Raw genomic sequence first — 24565 nt, forward strand, 5'->3', positions numbered from 1 at the left:
AGTTAATTTTTGTGCGGCCACAAAACGTCTTTACAAATTAATATATATAAGAAGAAAAAATTTGTCTAAAAACATATTCTTTCTTTTGCGTACAACATGCACGAATGTAATGCAGCTTGACAATGCATTGCAAAGCAAAAAGGTCGAGTAGATTCACATCATCTTGATTAGGAAGTTTCAATACGAGCTTGTATCATTAGCCTACATAGATTAACTGAAGAGGATACAAACTCGTATCGAAACGTCTTAGTAAAGATGACGTCGACTCAACCTTTTTGCCTTTGCAATTTATTATCAAGCTACATATTCTTTCATTTTGTTAAATTTACACTACCACTTTATCCACGAAAACCTAAAACCATATATTTACACAGTTGGAAACTATTGATCCATAAGCAATCGAATTTTACTCTGGTTAAATTTTCTTTTGAATAAGAAAGAAACCCTGGTAAACAAAGTTGACATCTCGCGCTACAGAAAATTTCCAAACTTAAAAACAAAACAACTGTACAGATCGCTTATGAGCAAGTCGCTCATATATGATACCATTCTTCGACATACCGTACGAAGGACAGTAAAGCTCGCTTTGCGAAAAAAATGCTCGCTATGTATACCCAACAGCGCTGATTCATCTGACGGATATGAGTGGCGCTGGAGCACCGCGCTTCTTTTATTGTGACGTCTAAAAGACACCGTGGATATTTGTGCGACATTTCTGTTGGCCGCAACGATCTTGCTGTTTGTCACTACAGCAAATCGAGTCTGTATGTGCTGAACCATGAAAAACCGCAAAAACCGCAAAAACCGCACAAAACTTTTACACAGCAAATGTGGATAAAGTAAAAACAATTACAGAATTAACGACAAGCAAATCAGCTTAAAAATATTGCTGTTTACATTTTTTTTTAAACTTAGGGATATTTCGCGTTTTAAACAAGGCAATAGTCTAAAATTTAGAACATTTAGACTCTAAATGTTTGTACGGTAACTCAACACGGAGTTTTGGAGAGGATCAGTTGAGTTTTAAAATTGTAAACGCTCTCCAGTTTGGTAAAAATATTATTCTTCATGCATTTAATGCCCAATATAAGTGAACATATGTCGAGACAAGACAGCTGTTGCATGTATTCAGCAGGAGAAGTTTGCCATATTAAAACATCCGACATCAAAGCAGGGTCGTTACTTTGTGATTTAGGGCCCTGGTACAAACTTCACTATGATCGCTCCTCTTTTAATTTATCCGCTTCTCACCACAAACCATGGTCTGTTGTTAACAATGCTTAAGCAAAATGCAAAGAGGTAGCGGCTTTGGCCCAATAAAAATGTGTTGTATTAAAAAAGCCACAAACATTAAAATGCATGTTTATATAGTCGACTACACCTTTCTAAACATTTGTTGTTATATTCGCGACTTTTCCAGCGATTGCCAGTGATAAACCGCTCTCTTCGGGTTAGGATACTCGTCTGTTAGAGATTAGTAGAGTACTGAACAGAACCTAATACAAGTCAGGGCTGCGGAGTCGGACTCGAGACCCGCTGGAGTCAGTTTATTTTGTTAAGGTCTGATAAGGGACTTGAGTTAGACTATAGGTCCCAAGTCTGATTTGCGCAGTACGAAATTCTAAACCTACAAACCGCAAACTGTCAAATGTAACGGTGCAATAGCATAGGAGAAATATTGCCCGAGCACGTATTATGGGTAAGAAGGTAGGTTATATGCAGGGTTAAAGTACAATGATTTTCTTACTGGAAATTTTTAGCAAATATGTCACAAATTTACGTCATAACGTTACGTTATAAAACAGGCAACTTGAAGAAGCCTGCTGCCCCGTGAGCAAAATATGCAACTGAAATCTTAGGATTAACACAGCCGAAAAGGTGGCGATAAGGCATTTGTGCAAAGTGAACATTCGCTCAATGCAGGTATATATACTAAACCGGTGAATCAAACCGGTGAATCACAATCTTATCCTGACTTTTTAAGGGTTGAATATGGATCTAAAAAACGTCTAGTTTACTGAACAAATACTTCACTACTTGCGGTACGGTAAAAAAGACAATTCTCTCACCAGCTAACTATACCAGAACGGTAAATCGCCTTGTGCTACGATGTTACGAGACATGTTATATTCGCACTGCTTTGAAGTATAAAACGGAATAAAGTTGATTAAAGTATAATACGAAAATTAAAAATGAGATATACTTGAAGAAAAAACAATGCTAACCGTTTTTTTACAATTACATTATTGAAATATAAAAAAAATTATTATTTTGTGAAATGGCCTCGTGAAAATCTTTTCGCACTTCGTGCGATTCACAACTACTTTTGTATTTTCATAATCTCACTGATTTGCAATCGACAAATAACGATTTTATTTTGGTATAATATACTTATTTAATATAATTTATGTGAGGAGGTGCAAGACACAAAACAATTACAAAACGTGGCGCAATAACAAAAACGTCAAAAAACAGAGGGTAAGAACTTCCATGAGACCCAACCGAAATTGAACTAGCTAAATAATTGTGCACGGCTTAGTTCAAATAGCTACTCTCTCCAATGTTCTGCCGTTAACCCCGCGGTAAAGAAACGCCGGTTTAACTTAAATAGGGGTTAAATTAGTGAAACCGAAGTATTACTCGTTTTATAAACCATTGGCATCACAAACACCCTGTCGTTTGTTTTCTTTTTTTTTTTTCTTTGTTTTCGCCTATTAAGTAATAAATAAATTAATTCTGCGAAATACGCTGAGCTCCCGGGGCGCTATGTGAATTGTTGCAAAGCTTGTTTAAAAAATGATTTGGAAAACTTTCACTGCAATTGTCAGTATTTTTTTGTATTTTTCCGCTTTGACCTTTGTTAACTAGTTGCTGTGCCAACATTACCTGATTTATTTCGAAAGTAGTGATAAAGCAAATTGTAAATATTGGAATGTTATATGTGTGCACTTATGAGGGCATATTATATAAAGTATTATGTTGTACTTTGTAGCTTTTTGATACTATTGTGGCGCTAGTGGCAATAGTTTTTTGTTTTTCGTGTAGCTTAAAAGGCAATATTGTGCCTAATTGTTTTAAACAGCAGGGTTGCCAAAATATTTTTTTATTGGAAGTCATTTTAAAACAATAGTTAACGTATTTTGGATGTGTTTGAAATTCATTTTATATTTAGTTAATTTAACCCCCAATCCATAGTTTTATTTAGATATAGTACCCTAAAAATCTATATTTAAAAGACAATTTTATCTGAGGCACCAATGTAGTAGCCTATTGTTTTTTGTTTGTTTCCTACCCGAATTTAGTATTGTTATTTAAAGACAAATACTGGAAAACAAGTCGGCTACTTTTAAAGACGAATAACATGTTTTTTCTTTCATTTTTCATGAAAACTAAACATGGTTGATTGATAGATTAATTTTTGATATTCTTTACCTACTTCCACGGGGCAACCTTTTTTCCTTGCAAGTTTGCATCGAGGTGTACTGGTTTTCGATTTTTTATATATATTGAAAACAAATTAATGCTAGTAAATGGTTCAGGAAGGTTAAATAAATCGGTAAAACAAGCGCCAAAATATAACAAAAAATAACAACACTTTTTTCACCTTTCGATACATATATATATATATATTTATATACATTTTTGAGATAATATATTTTTGTAACGGTGGGATTTATTTAATTAACTCTGTTAACTTAAAAGCTCACTTATGTAGAAAGGTGAAACAAACCAAAAAACAACAAACGCATCCAAAGTACATGTTACCTCCAGTTTGGCTTTTTTAGATTACCACCACGGTATAACTTATTTTTCACAAACGATTGACATGCTCTTGGTATGTCAGTTTAAATAAACCAACAGCATCCGAGCTTTAACCATTAAAACAAACTCTTTACAATATTGTAAAAAAAATAGCCTATAAAATGAAAAACCTAAATCCTAAGGTCAACCGCTCCAATCATGGTCTTCAGTATTCGAACTTAGTACTTGGAAACTTTTACTGCCAATTAGATTAAACTTGGAATTTATTTTAGATTCTCTTTTAACAAGTTTAGATTCCAATGTAGTTTGGAACTCGCGAAGGAAGAAGAAAAGTATAGGGGTGCTCGAGACCGACATTTCGCTTCTCGATTTTGATTTCAAGTTGCTCCAGTTCACTCTTGTAAGCCTTCATCAAGTTGAGAACAGGTTGTTCGCAAAACAGCTTTCTGCTGTAGTTGCCCAAGTAGGTCTAATGTGTAAAATATTTGCAGTTTTGCGATCTGAATACATAGTTACAATAATCCAAAGATAAGCTTGTGGATCATAATAAAATACACCTGGGTAAGTTTTATTACGAGTAGTACTTAAAAGTGAAACAAAGGGGGATTAGGACCGCACGAACAATAATCAACAACGTGAAGCAACATTATATTGCAAAATAAATAAATTACTCACGTCATTTGGTGAAAAAGTTGAAAGAGCAAATCCGATTGCAAACTGAATGGTCGCCATTTCAATATCTGGCAGAGTGTCCATGATTCTTTGTATATCGGCCTTCATAAAATTGTGTATCAAATTAAACAAAATAATTTTCAAACAGAATTAGCCAGAATGGTATATTTGAAAAAGATTACGGGACAAATGTTGATCATTGTATGAAACGCTTTTGCTACACCTTCGAATTAAATTAATTGTTATTATACTTTTGAATCATTTTATTATTGTATGAAATAACAATTTAAAAAAATTATTAAAAAATGAGATGATGAGATATCGCAATGAGGTTTGTTTTATGTTAATCAGTATTTCATAAAGTTTTTATTGACACTAAAATTTATTGTTTCAGACAAAATTTCTAAATTAACCGTTTATAGATATGCTTAGTGCAACTAATGCTGCCCATATAGAAGTGTATTAAATAAAGCAATGATATTTTTAATTATTTTTAATTAAATGTTGATCAAATGTTTAAAAGTGTATTTAATGTGTCAATAAAACCTTATCAAATACTGATTAACATAAAACAAACCTCATTGCGATATCTCATCATTTCACTTTTTAATAATTTTTTAAATTGTAAAGAGACTTTATGGACGCCCTGTATATATTGTCCGTATCGCAATATTGCAAACTGGCTGAAAAAAGTAAAATAGAAAAACACGCCCCACCTCTCCTTTTCTGTGCGCATCCATTCTCATTCCGAGGGGGGCGTTGGGAATGAACTTGTAGGTTTCGTACTGACCGAAGTTGACTGCCGCGTGTTCGACCGAGCTAGTAAAGATGATTATGACGCAGATTTTAACCTGCAATACGAACACCAATGGAAGCCGGTCGGCACCGAAATATGGAAAATGTCACCTCGAACTTCATTTATGTTATTTACTTACTAGGGTGCCTTAATATTTATTATTGTGACAGTACATTTAGTTTAAAAACGTTTGATCCCTTGTTACAAGAACAACTTACTAGTTCTTCAATGCAGGTAAGCTTTTCAGGCATGCCTTTCGTGTTGCCATCTTCCCAGCCGATACCTTCAGTTGCAACGTCCTTCACCCAGTCCTGCAGCTCATAATCTTGCACCACGTCCTTAACAGAAAGAATAACCTAGTTGTTTCTGCCTTCTTTGTAGTTTTCAAACGTAAATTTACTTGAGATAGTACCATTACTGCTTTGACCTATGCGAATGATTTGCGTTCTTTATACTTTTGTATTAAAATAAATCTAAAAAGCATCCATCGTTAAGACGTTTTTATCAATACGCGCTTCCCAAGACCTGTTTGGATGCAGTTGTCCCTTAGTGTTATGTGGTTATTTCACAGAGCCAGTGTTTCCAGCTGGGCCGTGCCAATTGCTATAGAAAGTCACAGGCCCCAATGAACCAGATTACACTGTTCTGATTTATGCAGATCAATCTTAATTATGCGGTCGAAGAGAATTATAAGCATAAAAAATAAAAAGATTGTTTAACAAGCAAAAAATTCTCGCTAAAGTAGCTGCATGAATTTGAACAAAACCAAAACCAAATTTGCTTCCAGAAATTTATCTATATTTAAATAAATATTACAAAAGTAAAAAAACGATAGAAGATGATATTTAATTTGACAAGTAGCCTCGTGTATTACCAAAAAAGCGAACTTTAACTATACCACAAAATTAGTACGATATTAAACTTGAAGGATTCAACTTTTATCGAGCTACGTCAGTGGTTCTCCACCTTTTTTAGAGCCAGAGCCGCATTTCAAACCTAAGGTTTGCAAGGAGCCGCATAAAGAACAACAGTAGGCATATAATTAAAAAACATTAAAATAGCAACAAGAAAACAACAAATATACATCACGCTAGCCTAGGCTAACTAATTAACAGTGTTTGCCATAGCTTTGCCTATTGCCATAGCTTGTCGATCAGGACTAAATATATTGTGACGAAACAAACCACAAAATTATTTTAAAGAGCCGGACGGAAGTACCCGATAACATTAGTACTTCGTATTCGGGATCCTTGCTGATCAAATTCATTAATTCTTGATTCCTCTTACTTCCTTTGTTGCAGTTCTGCTACTGCTAACTAATTTTTCACTCCGTTAGTGAGAGCCGCAACATGTACAGTTGAGAGCCGCATGCGGCTCTGAGAGCCGCGGTTGAGAATCACTGAGCTACGTGCATTTGAGTTGACTACATTAAAATGTAACAAGTTCCAGCAGCATAGAGTTATTTTGGCCCGTTCTTTACCTCGTTAGATTTGTAGTAATTCTTAATAACTGCGGTCACAAATCTCTCCATTATGCCCCACAGCTCAGTCGCGTCGTCCCGGTAGTAGTAGCCAGGCAATAGGTTATCATCGTGTGTCTCTGCAGTGCAATAAGTCAAAAGTTTAACACAGCGGGCGTTGTAAAGGGCAGATCGGTGCGTTCAGGTTAGTTTTAAGACCCACGAAAAAGCGAGTATTCCAAAATTACTGTGTCCCGCAAAATATTTCAATTTTTCATTTTCTTTTTTTTCTAAGATTTCTAACACTGATTATTATCAAGAACATTTGTTTAAAAACAGCATATGCTATAATTTTACGCAAACGGCAAAAATACTTCAACTATAGATTAACTGAAATTGCATTTTTAAATTGCGTGCGGATTAAGGATGGTCCTAAAACGTTCCTTTATAAATACGAAACATTGGAAATACTTGTACAAGCGTGACATATGTTATATTTGTATAAAATGTAATAAAAAAGATAGTAGGCCTATATCTACTGTAATAAAGTTATTATGTTTATAATTCGCCTTCTAACTACAGTGCTGTATTCTTTTTTCCATATTATTCAATATATTACAAATAGTTACGTCTTTCAAATATAGTTTTATTAGAGGTATGTTGTTTAGCTTTCACTCAATAAAACACAGCATCTTCAATGAAGAAAAAACAGGGCCTACGAAAATGTTGCCTACTTCGCTTTAGCATCCTAAAACTACATTCCCGCAATTTTGAAGCGCTTCTATCGGGCGTTATTATTTCATAAAACGCTTAACATATACGTTTAACTTCGAAATATTAGGAGACAACAAGTTAACTTTGTCGGCGATTCAGCTAGTTTTTAGCCAGGGTGTATCTAGGTTCGTGCGTGCCTATTTTGAAGGTCAGCCAGAAATAGTTGAAACGTAGGGTGGTGTGATCCAACCAGACTCTTTAGTTCGTCGAAATCGAAATTAACACTACACAGCAGGTCGGCAGCGCTTGCGACCGATTAATCACGCGTTTTTGAGACTTACTGTGCTTTTTGATGACTTTTGGTATGACAAGGTCGTCCATGTGAAAGGTCTTGTAAATCGCCTTGGTCATCGACAAAGCAGCTAAACAGAAATATATATATCTTTTTTTTTACAGTTTTGACGTAATCACATTTAAAATCCTTATTTGCTTTTTCTGCTTTCACCGCAGCAGCATACTAGGGTTTGTTACTATTGTTTTACTTTTTGGGCCTTCATACCACATTTTTGTCATTAAAATGAAAACGCAAAAAATAAAAATAAAACCGTCTTTTTCAATGTTTTGTTTGTTTTAAAATCTTTTATTTTAATTTTTAATAAATTGATGAGACTTTATATTCGATATAAGATTGTTTAAATGTGATTTTAAAAAATTGAATTTTATTTGGCAATAGATCCACAAACTTCTTCTTTTTAACGAGGTACGTTAATGATTTTGCTTCTTTATTTTTTCATCTTTTTGTGTTAAATACACTATATAAACAACTGACGTTTTACCAATGCACGAAACTATATAGTCTTACAAATGGACAGGGTCTTGTTTGCTTCCGATCCTTTGATGATCAAGCTGGATCTGGCGTCGGCGTTTATGGCAGACACAGTTTGCAGATGCGGTCGAAGAAGCTTGTAAATCGGATGAGACATGGGTAGGCATCGGAAGACGGATACCGCGAAGGGCTCCATTATGTTATGCGTGTGTAGAAAGTGGTAGATCCACTACACGGAAAAACAGATAAACACCTGTCTTTCTTTTATTGCTATAATAAGCATTAGATCACTTTAAATACGTTTGATAAATATTTGTAAACAAAATTTGTATTATTGTCATGCTTTTTTGAGGTATACTGTATATGATCTGCGCCTATTATCTTTTCGTGGTTGTTATTTAGGAAACCTAATATCGTTTAAGCAACAGTTAGAGCACATGAGCATAGACCTATAGTAGTGGTTCTCAATCCGGGTGCCGCGGCACCCTAGTGTGCCATTTATAATCCTCAAGGGTGCCGCGACATATTTGGCAGTCTTCAAGATATGATTTTTCCTCAACTTTTACAACTTTTTGTGTAAGATTAGAGTGCAATAAATCCAATTATAACTTCCTACGTTGTATAGAGTTGATGTGTGTTGTTCAAGTTCCATTTATTGTGACATTCTAGTGAATTCCATACGGAAAAATCTTATAGGGGTGCCACAATCTATTTATTATTTCTGAAGGGTGTCGCTAGCCATAAAAGGTTAAGAAACACTGGCCAATAGGTAGCAAAACGTAAATATTAGTTTGGAATAGCATCGAGTTTTTTAAACACGCCGATTTGGTCATTACAATCTCGTTAGGCTAATTTGTGGCAGGATTTGGAATCCTTCCCACTTTCCCAGTTGAAACAAAATTGAATACAAGCGGCGCTTGGCTTTGGTAACCAGTCTGCTAACTAAGTTTTTTGGCACCATATTAAGGGCCTTGTCTAGACCAAAATTAACATTTACCTCGTGGGTATTTCCGAACGCACATCTAAAATACATCTTGGCGAGCAGCCAATCGTTTTCGCTGTCATTGGGGGTAAATAGATACTCGGGGTCTCCAGGCTTTAGCTGGATCGCAACTGGCACGAAATCGCCGTTTCCCCTGACGAAAAAGAGCCCTATAGAATTGGGGCAATAAAGAGGCTCTTCCCCTTTCTTGTTGCGCTCGAGGCCTTGGAGTAATTGCACGTAGTCGCTGATGTAAAGTTTTCCTGTCTGAAACGAAGAATGTTTTGCGGCAAACTTTGCAACCGTACCAAAATATAGCATAACAAATAAGGGGTATATTTGAATGCAAATCAAACGTTTGATGTGGATGTGTTTTTGATGTCCCTCAACCTTTCTTTGTAGAATAACAAAGAAGAGAACTACAACTATTTAAACAAGTAAGCCTTTAGGTTAAGCGGCTTCGTTAATATTTAAGGTAAAGGTAATTAGCAAAGAAAATATATCAAAGTCAATATTAACAAAGTCTGTAGTTACTCAAAAAGACGAAACAGTACCTTCATTGCATTTTCAAGCGTGCAACCTTCCAAACACGATGACACTATATCGTTGGTAACGTTAAAATAATCCGGAATGGATTCGCATCTTTTGAAGGCGAGTGGACTTATTCCGGTAAGAGTCTGGCGCCCCATGCTTTCATCACTGTTCCAACTGGTAAATTAGCATACATAAGCTATAGCTTTGCAGTTCAGTTTATCTGATACGGTTTAAATCCCCAGGTAATCCCTTTAAATCTGATGTTTTTAGCATATTGTTTAATAACATTGTTAATAGAAAATACCTCTATAGCATAAGTTTATTTCTCGAAATAATGCTAATCTGAATAACATGTGGAAAAATTAAAACCTGAGTAAGTGAAAGAATCGATTTTATGGACAAGTGGACTAAAGTTCGTTAAAGATGATTCTGTCTTTATCTGTGTTTTATTTGCAAAGGAAGATGAGTTTTTGTAAAGTGGTATAAAAATATGTTTACAGCATAGCACGCTGTATATTATTTGATAACGTTTTTTTTATTTCTTCTAAAAGTACTGAGCTTTTTGCAATTTCTTACTTCAATAAATAGTTGGGGTCGTCAGTTCGACGGGTCTTTGCATGCGAGTATACCCGGTGGTAGGAGTCAAGATTCTTCAGCGGTTGAACCCAATCTAAGAAGTGCAGATGAAGTGATTAGGCCCAGTTACACATTTACCTATATGTTTTCTAAAGGGCTATTTTTACCGGTTAATGACGCAACGATATACAATCTTTAACCGATTAATTCAAATTACTATATTCACGGAAAGGCAACCCTGAAAAACCTATTTTCTGGTGTGATGTATTTGGTGAAGAATCACTAAAAACAACGAAAAAATAAATTGCCGAGTTTATCTTAGGAATTAATTTATTTGACGTGGTTTGATTATTTTTAGTGAGTAATTAGGATACGTTATATCGTTTTAGCAACATTCGAAGCACATAAGCATGTATGTTTGATAAAATAGATAGGAAAATGGAAATATTAGTTTGGAATAGCATCGAGGTTTTGAACATTAAAATCTCGTTAGGGCAATTTTTCGCAGCAACTGGAGTCATTCCCATTTTCCCAGTTGCAAGATTGATTGAAAGCGGCGCTTGGCTTTGGAAACAAGCGTGCTTTAAATCGTGAATACCAAGTCACGCTATTTTTCAACAGTGTATAGCAAAACGCCTGGAACTATCAGTATAGCAAAACGCCTGGAACTCATCAGTATAGCAAAACGCCTGGAACTCATCAGTATAGCACAGCGCCTTGAACTTGACAGTATATTGCAAGGCTTGATTGACCATTCCTCCTGTGCCCTGTCACACAAAAGTAAATTTAGCAAAGGCCTCGCTTACTTTCCAGGATGTTAAGGACGGACGAAATGGCTGCCGAGATCCCATGGTCGACAAAGCTCTTCTGCCGGACCACGTCGCGCTTGAAAAGCCGGGGCAGCTCGTCGTAGGAATTCGCGTTGACGAAGCGTGGCAGTCCGGAGCCAACAGAACCGGCGGTCGGTCGCTGCTGCCAGGCGAAGGCCGACTTGTTTAAGGCCACTTCGTGCTTTCGCAGGCTCGCCGCAAACTCGTTGGTCACCTTCTGCGGCAGCATCGCTGCGATAGTTCGGGTACACTCGCGTCAAGATGAAAGTTATTTTTGTGCATCTTTGTAAACATTGAAAATAAGACAAAAAACAACACAAGGACAGCGAAAGGACCTTATACGGTCATCGAGCAGCCAATCAATAATAAATAAATGTGGTGGCAATGCTGAAAGTGACACTAATTGTAAAAAAGTGCGTAGATAAACAATATACAGATTTTAACCAATATGTAATATTAAACTTTTTATATAAATTACTGAAATAAAAAAATTCCGCAACCTAACATTGACTATAGTCACCAAGTGCCAAGTGCCTTTCAAGGCCGCAATGAGGACATTTTTTTTAATAATCTTTGAGCAAACCTTCTCCCGGTGCGATTTCCTTTTTATCGAAAATCCAATCGTACACGGGAAAATAAATTTTCTTGTTGCCGTACATTATAGTGACCGACTCGCAAAGCCATTCGTCTTCTTCGTGGCAATCCTCCAGATCTAAACGCAGCATAAAAACTCTCAAATATGCGTGCATTGTTATGATTTTACGTAAGTTAGTTCACTTTTATCCCTTTGAAAGCAAATCGCGTATTGTGCGCTACATAACATATGTTTATTATTCTTTACCGCTAAATATGTTGCTTCAGTGCAATTAATAAACAATTACATCAATATGGATAATTATAATGGCTATGTTGTAATTGTAATTAGTCAATGTATTTTTATTTTTCGGTCTTTAACAAAGTTTCGATTTATTTTACAGACACAAACATATATTTTATTAAGGTAGTAGAGCCGAGTTCGATAACTTAGTTTTCGCGCTTACACCGAATTGCGAAAGAAAATATACATGCGGTATTAATTGGTCCGTGTGATCCTTCAAAAAGAAAGAAAACTTGTACAAAGAAACTGAAGCGGATAAAACCATCAACAAATAAGCAAAAACAAACCAATGCCAAGTCAAGTTTCCGTAACTCATCAATTACACGCCGGGCGCCTGATGACGTGTTTTGACACTAAGGAACTATGCGATATAGCTATCGAAGGAATTTTCGAAAATTATCATAAAACGTGACATTGGGCTTTTCTTGTTTACTCCTGAAAGTTGAATTCGTGTTATGATTGCATTCGTTGATTTTGTGATTGTCACACGTCAACATATTTGTCATCAAACTTTTTTCATGAACGGCGTTGGAGGTTTGGTGACCCGGATGAGACTAATGTGCTTTATCTGGTGGTTTGGCACCTCGCGAAACACAATAAGTGGCACGATAATTGTATATAAATTCTTGGTAGAAAAGCAAGTGACTTACGATGCGAATTTTGTGTCTTTTCTTTTCGAATTTTTGTTAACGGTCTTTCATGAGTGCTTATAAATCGAATTTGCTTCACAATTTTATTTCATCTGTTCCCAGACTCGGCGTCGCCCTATTGTGCAAAACGGTTGGGTTTATACAAACGGGTTGTCCTTCCTTACAAATTTGGCTGGGAAGACGTGAATATTTATAAGTTTTTGAAGCGTGGCATCACCAATAAATGTTTAGGATCCACTGCAATGAAATTGCAAGTTGTGTAATCACAAATCGAAAGGTGTGCCAAATGATCATTTAAAGTGGGAAAAGTTAGTCACAGTTCAGCAACTTTTAGCAAACATTTGGCAGACGTTTTCAGCACAAATATCTTTAATAAATTTGTTTGTTCGCCTCGCACAACAGAGTAATTCGACAACTCGACAGCGAATTATTCAAAAGCACAGTGTCGCGCGCCGTGTGAAAATTACAGGAAACGAAACGGAAGTTACGTGGCGGTGACGAACTCTAAAGCTCAAGCAGTTGCCAACATCCGGGATAAGGGAATATTTTTCTTTGTTAGTATAAGAATTAACGCCATAATCTTGACTTTGCTCCGCGTTAGTTGATAATCAAAGGCAAATTTGTTAAGTTTGATATGATGACGTGACTTAAAACACATTTTTGTGGAAATATAATTTTGTTATGTGTATAGCAGCGTTAACACGTATTCAGCAAATAAGTCACGCTTCTGGTTGGTTTCCATTGGCTAATAGTAAATATAAATAGTTTAAAAAACGTCCAAGCGTAGTTTCGTACACCCAGTGACGTGCATATAATGTTTGCCGAAAAAATAATTCCCAAAATCTATATCAGTGGTTTCGGTCGTCTTACAAACAACGCGTTAAAAAAAAACCCGCAGACAAAGACGCAAAGCACAACGCACTCACAAATTCGCACGATGATCGGCGATCCGACGTCTCTTGCCTTCACCCTGAAGTGATTGGTCTCTCCACTCTCGTAGTCGTCGCGGAAAAAGCTGTCGAGCTTCAGTTTTTCGGTGGCCAGCCCTGTGCTGCCGATAAGCTCAACTTTTACCGTCGAGTCGGTCCCGGCATGCTTGTACGCATCCGAAGTCTGTAAAGAAAAATTAAAAAAAGAAAAGAAAATCGGTTGCATTCAATCGCTCACTTTTTGCTTGAAGTCTAACTTTTATGCGAGCGGTATGACGACCACATTGCTTCAAGTTAAGGTTTTCTTGTATAACAAATGCGTATCTTAAGAATGTTCTAGTGCCCATACATATACATGACTCGGTTTGCCCTGATTTAGTTAAGCTATACAGGGCTATACATTCTTAATCGACAGTTGTCGTTCTTCAAACTCGTCGCAAGACCTCAAAAATTTACTTTTTAACTTGCGTTCTCCTCTGATTAGTTCACAATTTGTACGGAAAAATTCAAAAATAAACATCTTATGTTTAAACTTATTTTTAGTTTAATATAGAATTTCGATTAAAATAAGCGTATTATATGTTTTATAAATAACAAAAATTGAAAGTTAGGCCTCCTTGTAAGGCTTTGGTTATGTTCAGTAGTTACACAATCGCCTATGTTTTTAGAGCGGTTTGTCGCTGACCACCCTGGTAACGGATTAAAGGGGGCGAAGGATGTGCGGAAGGATGTTTTAAATTAATCAAAGCGACGTTAAACCAATTAAAAAAAGACGGTCATTAAATAAACAATGTTTGTCCAGAGTAGGCAAATCAAAGCACGTGTAGGGTAGACGACTCCCAAGAACATTACACACAGACAGGCATCGCGATTAAGGAAGTTATTGTTTCTGTTCTCACCGCTTTGTTTATGTTGTCATTTGAATCACGCCTGTATTAGCAATTGAAATGCTAATGTGTGTAAAATCACGTCAACAACAGCGTGAGGCAAAAGTTGTCTATTTTGTAGGGTCATCCTTAGTTTAAAAAACGACTCTTGTTGTTGTCAAGCAAACGCAAAATATATTCTCAAGTTTAATACATTTAAAAAATTATATTTCCCAAAAAATCACTATAATTACAATTGGGTATAGACGACAATTGTGTTAACCTGTCTTTACTTTCAACCAACGGAAAAATACTACTGTACAGTATTCAAACAAATTATTGCCTAAAATTTTAGTTGGCCTACCTTTATTTGAATATGGTAGATCGTCTCCGGGTAAGTCGGGGTGTTCTTGCTGAAGCAGCACCCCATTTTTTAAATTAATATAAATATGTCTATTGCTAAATGTTGAGCAGTTTATATTAACACCAGAAAGATTGCAATCTTTCTTAACAGATGGCAATCTCAGTATAACAGCTTTGATTTATAATTTGCGAATGAAATGTTTTGCTTTCTAGATAAGCACTTTGAAGCGCCTTTTTTCTTTAAATAAACCCTTCTTCGGTCGCGTGGTGAAAAAAGTTTTAAGCACGCACATTCTTAATAGTGGTGGAAATTTATGATTCGCCGGTAACCTCGAGAAAAAAGTGTATTTTAATACCACGCACAACTAGAAAATACGCTGGATTGTAATAATAGCGGCAGTACGTTAGCTACGACATTTGAACTTGCTGTTGCAGCCGGTCTGTTTCTGTCACTTCCTGCTAGGTACAATACCTAAGATAACCTGGCTGGGCAACATAATCGCTTCGCCATTTTTTAGTATCACCGACACTATAGCGTTTTAAAGTTCAAGGTGAAAAGCTCCGGCTCTGCAACAACAGTTGTAACGATTATAATACAAATAGTAAAAAGCGGTTATTTCATAGGCAAGCACCTATAGCCTCAGTTCGACAAACTCCCATCCAGCACCAAACTTGTGCATTTTTAACGTGCAAGGCACATTACCATTTTTTTTGACGCGAATATACGCACGAAAACGCTCATCATGCAGTTTCAGGCCACATCAACTGTCTGAGGTTGCCACACACAACAAACAAGTGGGTCAATGTTAAGCATTGGCGAGCAACCGTCGGCAGCCTCCAAACCCAGAGATAACAACTCCTTTCTTTAAATCTCGATACCGCGGGACTTGGCAACAACTGGCATTTCGTCATTTCCGCCGCGTAACCATTGTGATGTTCGCCGTGTTTAGTCTGCACAGCCCTTTTAGCTAGTGTAACATTACATCCCGCGAGTTTTGCCTTTTCTACTTGCTACACGTTTTTTGCCTCGTATACCATTTAAACCCAAAAGTGGCTCTCATGCAAAGCATGCGAACATGGTTTTCGCCTCAAAGTAAAATCGAATTTCTAGTGGTAAATTGTCAAGCATTTTGTATTAAACAACTCAATATGAAAAATATGAATTTTTTGTCTCTGCAGATTAACGGTAACACATCCCAATACACAACATGCTATTCTCAAGGCGAATGATAATTTGTAACAATGACCTGACTGCGAGAGCCGCATAAAGGCCCGTTTACACTGCAAGCGACGCGACGCGACGCGACGCGACGCTGGATCGCTTCCATTGATTTAAGGGTAACCGTTTGCACTGGTGCGCACTGACGCGACGCGACGGGGTCGTCGCGCCGAATCGCTTGGGAAGCGGAAAATCGCTTGTAGCTTGAAACCTGACCTTGGAGTGCAGTGAAAACGTTCTGCTGTTTGTGTACATAATTTTGACTTTCCTGTATGTTTTAACAAAAATATGATTACTTGAGAGCCAAGTGGCTCCCTTTGAAAACAACTGGTCTAAACTACAAACCAGGGGTCGGCAACCTACGGCCCGCGGGCCGGCCCGCGGATGTAATTCATCCGGCCCGCCGCCACTTTGACAAATTAGACGTGAGTCTATTTCATATACTTTTTGACTATTATAATTACGTAATTACGAAAAATTTTTGCGCTTTGCGCGAATGTTGATTATACGTCCGGTTTGTTTACGTTTTGATGCTGCCTCTTCAGGTAGATCAGCGATTCTTTACCTTTGCGCTGTGGAGGCTGCCAAGTGCGTAGCGTAAAATGGAAAAAGTATTAACAAATATTGGATATATATTTTTAACATCTTTCTATTTGCGGCAATGTAATGAAAACTTGCAAAACATTTGAAAGAAATACCGGTATACCAAAAAAATCGCGCTCGCTTCCCCCCTTTTCGTAAGTGACATTATTGTTTTTTGTTCATTTTTGTCAGGGTTTAACTCACTGTCCGAAGCTGCGTGTTTTTTTCAGTGTAATTGGGTCACGCGTCTTGCTCATGCGAAACCAAAATCAAACGGAAAACGCGTTTTTTCGTTTCTTGTTTGGTCGATCGTAAACGCAGAATATTTTTTTCTCTTTCGCCTTTCGTTATTCGTTCGGGTTGGCTGATCAGCAAGTGTGTGTTAGACAATTAATAACAATCAATCAAGCGGTCTTTGTAATTCATCGGGTCCGCTGCCTCTTCGACAAACTATACACGAGTCCATTTTAAATACTTTTTTACTATTTTAACTACGTAAGTGCGAAAAATTTTTGTGCTTCGCGCGAATGTTCTTTCTTCGTCCATTTATTTACGTTTTGATGTTGTCTTTTGACTAGATCAGCGCTTCTCTGCGGTTGCGCTGTGAAAGGCTGCCGGTGCGTCGCGGACAAACGGAAAACGTATTCAAAAATATTGGACATATATTTTTTAACATTTTTTTTATTTTTATTTTCGGCAATGTAATAAAAACTTGCAAGAAATTGAGAAAATGCCGTTATCCCCCCCAAAAAAAAATTGCGCTCGCTTCGCTCGCCACGTGTGCACTCAGTTAAAAGCAATAAACTAGATTAACTATTGAAGTGCCGTTTTTTTTTCGATGTTTCGCTAATCAAATAACACCAGGGAAAAACGATCTTCGTTTAGTATTGCAGGTGGCGAAAGACGTGCTTGTAATTTAGCGTAGTCATTACAATCGCTGTTTTATGACGTCTATCTGTCACTATTCTATGACGTCATTAACGTCAGACGGAAAAAACGGGGAATTCCCTAAGTTGAAAATTCGGGACCCCCCCCCTTTTTGGATTTCTGGATACGACTCGAAATCGAATAAAATTGCAAATAAATTGCTTACAAAATTAAAAAAAAAACTCAAGTCAGCTTTTTGAAATTGGTCGTTCGGTTATTTTGAAAAAAAAAAACTTATTATTTTCAGGTCAAAATTTTAATTTTTCAGGTCAAAATTTCCTATTTTTTTGGTCAAAAAATATTCGCCCTAGTAATAATTTAACACATTTTTAAGTGCAAAAATATCCAAGGCCTGCCTGATTCACAGTTGTTCTAACGTTTTAATAACACGATTCGTAGTTATCATTTTGAGCGGCCCGCAAAGACCTTTTTAAGTTTGGGTTTGGCCCGAGACTAGAAAAAGATTGCCGACCACTGCTCTAAACTGAGAAACTGAGCCTATTATATTAAGACAAAAATTTCCATTTTTTACTGTTGGCGAACGGCTATACCGCGGCACAACTAGTATGGTTTCGCGCGCACCTTTTGTGCCATGGCATACCAATTGCGGGGCAAACGAAAGCATGCAAGCACACTGTACTTAAAAACAAAATATGTGCTATTTAACGTAATTATTAGGACCGATTTTCATAACATCCTTTGCAGGTTAGTTCTTTGTTTCTATCCACAAGTATTTTGGTAAATTTTAGTAAATTGTCTGGTGTCGGTTACTTTATGAGGTTTGTAGTTTTAAGTCTAAATAATTATGTTTTAACTTACAATGGTGCAACGATCCCGGCGATTCTAACCATATCAATGCCATAACATCTAACGAATATTGAAAAGTTATGTTTAGAGCGACCTGTATTTTAGGTTGATATCGTTTTTCGGCGTCAGCTAAACTAACAAAATATCAACCCCAGTTCAGGTTTCGTTACCAAGTAAATTACAACGCAATGAAGAAGAATGCCACTTTATATCTGAGGTTGATTAAGGTATTGATAAATATTATTTGATTTTCTGTAAATTAAAAAAAAAACGGTAATGTGGTATTTTATGTGTGATGCAAAACCACCCTGAGGTTTGTTATGCGATTCAGTGCAACATTGGAGTATTTTCTTTCAATAAGTTGCAAATTTTCGCCAGGTTGCCATCGTCTTGTGCTTTATTAGCTACAGCGCGCAATCAACCAATAAGCGCCGATCAATTAGCCAAAGAATGTTACCAAACCTATTCTACTAACTTGCAACGACACTCAACAGTTCAGTTTTGTTCCATTAGAATCAGTTTGTTTAGTTCCGTTATCGATTTGTTTTTTTTTTTCGAAGTGATTTCGTGATGGAGTCTTATCATTTTTGTTTGCTGTAAGTATACGAGTGGAAATCTTTTGAAGTAAAAAATAGCTTGTTTCGAATTAACAACGTTTATTTTTACAGTCTTTTGTTTTGTGCAACTGGATTTGCGGAAGGTATGTTGTTGATTATCTTGGCTTTATGTATAAAGTAATTCTGTTTTATAAAGTATTTTCTGTTTTAAAACTGTCCGAACCGTATTACATAAGTCTATACAGCTTTAATGTTAGGTTTACCAATCCAACGTGATAACGTGTGATGGCATTGCAACTTATCTAGAATCGACACCATATCTCGCCTTGAATGTAACTGCAACTGCAACGACCAACGTTTCGACTGGCAACGACACACAGACACAATCGCCAAGTTCTGCATGCGATGACATTCAATGCCAGGCTCACGAGCATTGCGTTTTGTTGAGGTAAATTCGCGTTGTGCAACTGTAGCTGCATGCCAATAGCCTTGGTATTATCAATATCACTTTAAATAGCTGCGTGCTGGCGTTGTATGATAGTTTTTTGTAGAAACGTGCCTTTTGAAAATTGTTTCGGCTTTTTGGAAGCTGTAGTTTTTTTTAACTCGCCTGTTCTGATTATTCAGTAATGGAAAGCCTTTCTGTGAACCGTCGAGTGACACTTCGCCAACTTGTGCCGGAGTCCAGTGTCGCAATAATCAACTATGCGTGCCCAGGTAAGAGCCGCCTTAAACAAAAACTGACTAAATTTAAAAAAAATAAAATACTCTCCCCTCCCGCAAAGTGCCGCGTTTAACAAGCTAGGATTACCCATTAAACCCATTTTTTTAAGTGTAATATACATGACGAATTTTAAGGAGCTTCTTAACTTTTGTAATGCATTTTATTTAACTCGTAGTAACGGCACAGCATTCTGCGTTTCGAAGCGTATTACCACCGTGATTCTTCCGACCCTGTGCGAACCCAATCCTTGTCTTAATGGAGGAGAATGTATCGCCGTTCAGGAGCTTTTGACTTCCACGTTAGTTGTGTTGTGTTTTGTTCGGTTTAAAACCCTTATATTTTAGACCGCTAATTAATCTGCGTTGTTCCTACAGATGCCGCTGTGTTGAGGGCTTTTATGGCGTAATTTGCAGTTATGTGATTGTGGAACTTTGTACGCCGAACCCTTGCTACAACAACGGCTTATGTTCGGTGAAAAATTCTCAAGTCTCGTAAGTTTCTTTGGCCTGCTTTTAAGACGAGGTGGTCCATGCAAAACAAACGCATTAAAAACCGGCCTTTTAAGTGTTTTGCCTTTGCTCCATCACTAATCGATAATATCTTAATTACAATACATCCTTACAGTAGCTGTCGCACACAAACGCAACATTAAAATGACCAATTGTTGTCTGGACAAGCTTAAAAGTGTTAATGCGGACTGTTTGCCCGAACCAGTCGTTCGCGAGTTTCGAAATATTTCAGTGAATTGCAATCAAACTAAGTTAACTACTTGTGCCACATCATCTTTAAGAAGTATAGTTTTCCCGGTAAATTTGGCTGTGTTGCGGCCAACTGTGCATGCTAGACAGTTCATTAACGCGCCGCGCACGTGAGCGCGTCCCTCTCGTCGTTACTAATGCGCAGCTCTCGTGCTTGGCTTTCCACCAGGTGCGACTGCGGCCAGGGCTGGAAGGGCGAACTGTGCGATGTGGCGGACGTCTGCAACCCCAACCTGTGCCTCAACGCTGGCACGTGCAATGTCATCAACGACCTGCAGATGACGTACGTAAAACTTACAAATAAAATAATTGGCAATGCTGCCGTGCCCAACAATACGGTGTTTAAAAGTTTCGAAGAAATTTAAATGAATACCAGAATCCGCAGAAAGCTGTATTTTTTGGAAATTTTAAATTGTCCTTAAAAAAGAAGGACTTTGTTTTTATTAAATTTTAATTTTTTAAAAGATTTGTTTCATTTTTTCTTACCCTATTTAGGTGCACTTGTCCAGTAGGATGGATGGGCGGATTTTGTGATGTGCAAGACTTGTGCAACCCTAATCCATGTCGCAACGACGGAGGTTGTACCCAGATCAGCGACTTTCAAATGGAGTACGTTTCATTGAAACCAAATCTAGTTGTATTGTTGCGTTTGGCGTGCTTTTCTAAGCTAGCATTAGGCTTGACTGTCCACCTTGATGTCTCCTTTTTAAACCAATTAAAACATTGTTGCACTAAGATGTACCTGCTTAACTGGATGGAAGGGCAAGTTTTGTCAGCAAAAGGACGTCTGCCACCCGAATCCGTGTCTAAACGATGGGTCGTGTGCGGAGATCAACGAACTCCAATTCGAGTATTTCAAAATTATTGCAAAGAGAACTTCAAATATGTACGACTACATTTTTTGCTTTCACAGGTGTAATTGTCCGCTGGGCTGGAAAGGTCTGATATGCGAAGTCCTAAATGATCCTTGCGACCCAAGCCCCTGCCTAAACGATGGCGCTTGCTCTCCAACAATCGAATTTGAACCGGAGTAAGTACTGAAGGGTTGTTAACACTTGGTTCTTAAAAGCCATCAACTAAACCCGGAGATTTAACCTTTTTGTACAGGTGCACTTGTCCAGAGCAATGGACAGGCGAATTTTGCGAGGTGCCCTCCGTCTGTAGCCCGAATCCGTGCAAGAACAAGTGCGAATGCAGGCCTTCGTGCAAACACGAGCTCGGATACATGTGCGTCAACGGCGACGGATTTATCGGCAAAAACTGTGATATTGGTACGACAGCCTAAAAGCATGGGTTGTTCGATTTTTACTTAATTTTGTCCATTTTTTAAAATAATTAAAATAATAGGGGTCCATGTCTTGGTTTAAAGAAATGATTGACATACACTTTAAGATTTATTAAGTGAAGCAATGAAAACGCCAATGATATTTTATTTTACGAAAACTTCCGGAAAAAATTTGTCCGGCAAGCGACTTCGGCCATACCGTCGCTGAAAAGCCTACGCCAAAGTACTAGACCGTGTTTAGTAGCCTCCTATACTATGACCCCGTTTTCTCTCTTCCAGCTACTCCGCGCGTCTCTTGTGGCCCTTCGGAAATCGTGATCGACGTGGCGTCGGAGTTTTTCGAAGAGTTCGACTCTAAGATCCGCAACTCGTTCATGTATATCGCCCCCAACAACGAGGATTCGCGAGCGAAAGGCGACGAACGCTGCAAAGGTTGCTAAAACAATATATACAATTAAAACGAACGACAGAAGTTCCAAAATTACAAATGTACAGTTGTAAGATCACCAGCTGCTAAGACCAAAAAAAAACACGCTTTTGATAACTTGGGGCAGATTTAAGATTTTGTTGGAGGTATCCAAATATAATACTCTCAACAACACTTCTTGTTCTCTGTGCCAAATGTACCTTAAAGCAGCTTAATCGTACAAAGCTCAAGAAAAAAATTAGTTTATTTGGTTGAATTTCCATGACGTATTTGGCCATGGTTCACCAAACTAGTACAGTGAACAGTATATTGAGGTTCAATAAATTCTAAAATAAGACTAAGCACAACTCAACTAAGCATCTTTCTTAGAAAATAAGCACATTAGTATTTACGGAGACGGTAATTAAAAAAATAAGCACAAATCTTAGAAATATGCAGTAACTCTGTTTATACACCAAACGGGTCATTGAAAATATAACAGTTTACTTGCTTCTTTATTTTCTTTTCAGCAATCCAAATAGATACGGACATGCGCCTTACCCTACCTCTTCCATTCAACGACTGTGGTACCACGAGCCAGCAAACCAAGAGCGGCACCAACTACATTTTGTTCAAGAACAGACTTTGGATAAACCGCGATGCCGAGGGAGGCCGCATCGAGATGCCAGTGCCCGTCGTCGATTTTGAATGCCACTACAGCAGGCGCTATGCTGTCGTCACATCACTGCAGCCAGTGTAAGTGGATTGCATACTTTCTGTCGGTTACAAGTCTAGCAAAATCTTAATGAAAACGGTCACAGGGGCAATGCCTTAAAAATTATAAATATTTTACTCTTAATAATTTGTTAACCACAAGAGGCATGGCACACCTTTAATTGTCATGCAACTGGTAAGGCAGGTAATAAAATAGCAGAAGTTCAAACCTTTTGCCCCCACAAATTTTCGGCTGGGGACGGTACTGGGACCACTAGCTATATTTTCGCTTCCTTTTTATAAAGTTTGGATCAAGGAACAAAGGTGCGTCGTTTTGGAAGTTTCGACATCGATTACGGTTTGTGCAAAGTGGCGTCGTGTCCAGCAGAAGAATGCCCAGAGTTGTTTCGTGTCGGCGAAAATGGACGGTCGGCTGTGTACACCGTAGGCCAGTCTATTCATTTCAGCTTGAACGTTAATACAAAACAGGTAGATATTTTAACAAACAAAATTTTGGCGTTCTAAAAAAATTTACAGCCCCACACCGATATTTTTTTTCTTCCTGCAGAACCAGTTATTCCAGTCATCCCTGGTATCCACTCTAGAATCGATGTTTCTCTCTTGTTCACCTGATCCAAAGCAACCTGGATTCGTAACGTTCTCGGCAGACGGGTACGAATGAAAAATTTCATAACAAATATACAATTTGCCTATTTCCCGCTATTTCTTAGTGATTATTATGATCAAACCTTTGCACAGACCCTGTATTAATGTCAAATCCACTTAATAAACAACACAATGGACTCCTGACCAGATTTTTTTCTAAACTTGAATGTATATTCCAGTTGTCCAACGGAGGCTTTCTTCGATGTCTCCGTTTCATCTGGGATGATTGATAACCCGGAGAAGCTTTGCACCTCTTTCCAGGTTCCCAGGGTGAAGGTTTCCCGGTGCACAACCTTCTACATCCACGCGAAAGTCCGCCTCTGTGACAAGGGCGAACTGATGGTAATTTGGTGGCGCACAAGAATGGCATCAGGTGCTAGATAATCGTTGGCATTATTTACAGGCTTGCGAAGGTTCAAGTGCCCTGAAGTGTTCTCCAGCAGCCGACCGCAGACGACGCGACTTGTCCGCGGATGCAAATACAACAAGTAACGCCATAATCGGCCCGATCAGTATCTTGTACGGACAACAGGGTGCCGCTGTAGAACGATTGTTTCTCGACGATGGGTATGGAAGCGTTATTACAATTAGTAACAAACCGATGATGAAAAGCGTCAATCTGGTTACTACAACCAACGAACCCAAGCCAATCGACAGTAAGTAAAACAAAACCTTAATTAAAATTCCTTTACCTTTTTTAAATACTAAAACTTTCTGTTCTTAGCCTGGACTATATTTTACATTGTCGGAGCCATTTCGCTTGGGCTTTTCTCCATGGCAGCTCTACTCTACCTTGTCATGAGGTTGACGACGCATCACAGCAGAAACACTTTGAAAAACAAAGCGGAAATTCCCGCGTAATATTTTTTTTCTTTATTAATAAAAATCCTGAAAATTAATTGTATTTTATTTTTGAAGTGAACTAGAAGTTGGTTTCGAACCATTTGCGCGCTGTTTTCTTTAATTACTCCAACCTAAATTCATGTAGCTTCACCGCAAAGTTACCTCTACTGCCTAATATGGTAGAATGCACAACGGGCAATACATATATAGATACTTCTTTGTGTATGTACAGCACGAACGT

The 24565-nt window shown here is 37.7% G+C and overlaps 2 protein-coding genes across 2 annotated transcripts; one reads left to right on the forward strand and one right to left on the reverse strand.

The window, feature by feature from the left end:
• Positions 1-3571: 3571 nt before the first annotated feature.
• Positions 3572-14903, reverse strand: LOC146137855 (allene oxide synthase-lipoxygenase protein-like). The gene is made up of 14 exons (XM_083394455.1): positions 14838-14903; positions 13605-13791; positions 11735-11863; positions 11128-11382; positions 10322-10415; positions 9766-9919; positions 9227-9478; positions 8266-8458; positions 7745-7825; positions 6711-6829; positions 5449-5568; positions 5151-5285; positions 4438-4536; positions 3572-4231 (listed from the first exon to the last, which is right to left on the reverse strand). Exons 1-14 carry the CDS (start codon positions 14901-14903, stop codon positions 4052-4054), a joined length of 2064 nt encoding a protein of 687 aa, XP_083250581.1. The 3' UTR covers positions 3572-4051.
• Positions 14904-21551: 6648 nt separating this feature from the next.
• Positions 21552-24145, forward strand: LOC146137856 (uncharacterized; the record flags this gene model as incomplete). Its single annotated transcript, XM_083394456.1, has 7 exons — positions 21552-21681; positions 21975-22127; positions 22632-22857; positions 23121-23304; positions 23384-23487; positions 23661-23823; positions 23885-24145. Coding segments are annotated over 7 exons (1221 nt in total), but the record flags the coding sequence as incomplete, so codon positions are not given.
• Positions 24146-24565: the final 420 nt, after the last annotated feature.

This window comes from Ascidiella aspersa, chromosome 7 (assembly GCF_963924565.1).
Source record: "Ascidiella aspersa chromosome 7, kaAscAspe10.2, whole genome shotgun sequence".
NCBI classification, from domain to species: Eukaryota; Metazoa; Chordata; class Ascidiacea; order Phlebobranchia; family Ascidiidae; genus Ascidiella; species Ascidiella aspersa.

Excerpts from the sequence above, each read along its gene's own strand:
- LOC146137855 (XM_083394455.1), bottom strand. The coding sequence starts at position 14,903 with ATGGGGTGCTGCTTCAGCAAGAACACCCCGACTTACCCGGAGACGATC. Across the intron at positions 13,792-14,837 it reads TCTACCATATTCAAATAAAG|ACTTCGGATGCGTACAAGCA; the intron begins GTAGGCCAACTA and ends TTTTCTTTACAG. Across the intron at positions 5,569-6,710 it reads ATTACTACAAATCTAACGAG|GACGTGGTGCAAGATTATGA; the intron begins GTAAAGAACGGG and ends CTTTCTGTTAAG.